This window comes from Adiantum capillus-veneris, chromosome 5 (genome assembly GCF_014529385.1).
Source record: "Adiantum capillus-veneris isolate H3 chromosome 5, ASM1452938v2, whole genome shotgun sequence".
NCBI lineage: Eukaryota > Viridiplantae > Streptophyta > Polypodiopsida > Polypodiales > Pteridaceae > Adiantum > Adiantum capillus-veneris.
Window position 1 is genome coordinate 173,592,653 of NC_140935.1, and position 1,846 is coordinate 173,594,498.

At 42.5% G+C, this 1,846-nt stretch overlaps 1 protein-coding gene across 1 annotated transcript; it reads right to left on the reverse strand.

Annotated features, from left to right (window-relative positions):
• On the reverse strand, positions 1-1,070 carry LOC147458576 (uncharacterized). The gene is made up of 2 exons (XM_086511866.1): positions 562-1,070; positions 1-496 (listed from the first exon to the last, which is right to left on the reverse strand). The coding sequence occupies exons 1-2, from the start codon at positions 1,068-1,070 to the stop codon at positions 1-3; spliced, it is 1,005 nt and encodes a 334-aa protein (XP_086367992.1).
• Positions 1,071-1,846: the final 776 nt, after the last annotated feature.

Genomic DNA, 1,846 nt, shown 5'->3' on the forward strand with positions numbered 1-1,846 from the left:
CTAGGAAGAGCTGAATTTCAGTGAACTCTCTTGGAAACTGTCCCAAGTCGCGGGCCCTGCAATATCCACAAAGGAGGGAAGCTTCTTAAATGTCCCATCCGGCTTGACTCGCAAGTTGTCACCACTCTTCCATTTTGGAATGCATACAATAGAAAAATCAGTCTCATCATCACTTTCATGCAAAACTGGCCCTTCGGCCTCCAAAAGCTCATCCTCGCATTCCTCTTCCTCTCCAATAGAGGCATGTTCATCACCAAAATCATCTTCTTCTTGCAAATCTAATTGACAACCCTTTTCCACAAGAGGCTTTTGCACTTTGCCCCACTTCTTGCCAAGCTTGTACCCCTTACCACGAGCATGACTAGTCCCAGCTTTGCGTGTAGTAACATGAAGCTCAACATCCTCACTAGTATCATGGCAGTCAAAGTCCACCTCAATATGTCGAGCCTTTGGCCGACCTCTACCAAATACTTTGTGATTTGGAGGACGGCCCCTCCTACTCTCAACTAGAGCATGTGTCGAGACAAGCATTGACCCTTTGCATATGACTATTTATCATACATAGGTTCCACATGAGTAGACATTGCATGCATGGTAAGAGCATCATCCATTGCATCCATAACTTGCATCATATGGTCCTCATCACATGCTGTGGCAACCACATCATTAACAATACATGGATCCACAGAAGGGCATACATTAGAGCATCCATATTCTCTCTTCTTACTCGCCAAAAATTCAGCCAAAGAGATATCATCACCATCATCAAAAGCAATTGCAGTGTCAGCATCAATTGGCATGTGTTCTTCACGAATGATGTAGCTTTGTATGGAATCCCACAAGAGCGTGTACAATGTAGAATCCCCATCAAACATACATTTGAAAAGATTTTTGCATGTGTTGTATGCAACAATCTCTCCCCTGTAATGCTTTGTTTCCCAGTCAAGGGGATGTGCATGCTTAGCCCAATCAAGACCAAATTCCACAGTCAGAAGCATGAGCTCTTGACCTTCCAAAGCAAGGCAAAAAGCATTCGATGGCAGCCCAGTGAGGCTAGATGGTATGGTCATGGAGAGCAAGTCAAGGGCAGGTCAAGTGTGGGCACAAGAAGATCAAAGGCTTGCACATGGTTGCGCTGTGAAAACTTTGTAGAGAAACACTCTACTCTCGGGTTTTAGCAGGAAAACGAGCAGCGCTCACTTTTGGTACACCCAAAGAAGCCTATCAATTTCACATTTGGCCCAATTCTCACAACTGTTGAGATCGACATCTCCATCCAACGATGCCCAATTTATTCACCACCATGGCATAGCCATGCAAAGCTTCTAGATCAAATTACATGTAAAAATTAATCAATTAGGCCTCATTTGGGATGCGTTTTTAAACTATAAAAAAATCTACGTATATTTTCAAGGCATGAGGTGGTGTTTTAAAAAAATTGCATTACAGTTTGTCCAAAATTGCATGGCATAAAAAATTAGACAAATTTCATGTGTTTACAGGGCACTTGAGTGTCCCAGGACACTTGAGTGTCCTATTATAGAACTACTGTTAAGTGCAAGTCTTTTTTGAGAGTGTCATTTCACAATCCTTCCATGAAAAGGACTGACAGTCTCTCATCTTGAGGTAGTTCTCTAGCAGGGCATCTTCTATGTATTCCTTGAAATGAAGCAAGGCTTCCTTCACCTTTTCCTTCTCCTTTTGTCTAAATGCATAGATCTGGGAGACAATATTATGCTTAGTTCCTCTTTTTGAGAATTCCTCAGCAAATTCTGGGAGAAGTTGCTCAATACTTGGGAATTCCAGGCTGTTAAAAGTTTGAAACCAGGTCAAAGCAGTCCCTTGT

Excerpts from the sequence above, each read along its gene's own strand:
- LOC147458576 (XM_086511866.1), bottom strand. The coding sequence starts at position 1,070 with ATGACCATACCATCTAGCCTCACTGGGCTGCCATCGAATGCTTTTTGC. Across the intron at positions 497-561 it reads TCTACTCATGTGGAACCTAT|GAGGGGCCGTCCTCCAAATC; the intron begins GTATGATAAATA and ends AGTTGAGAGTAG.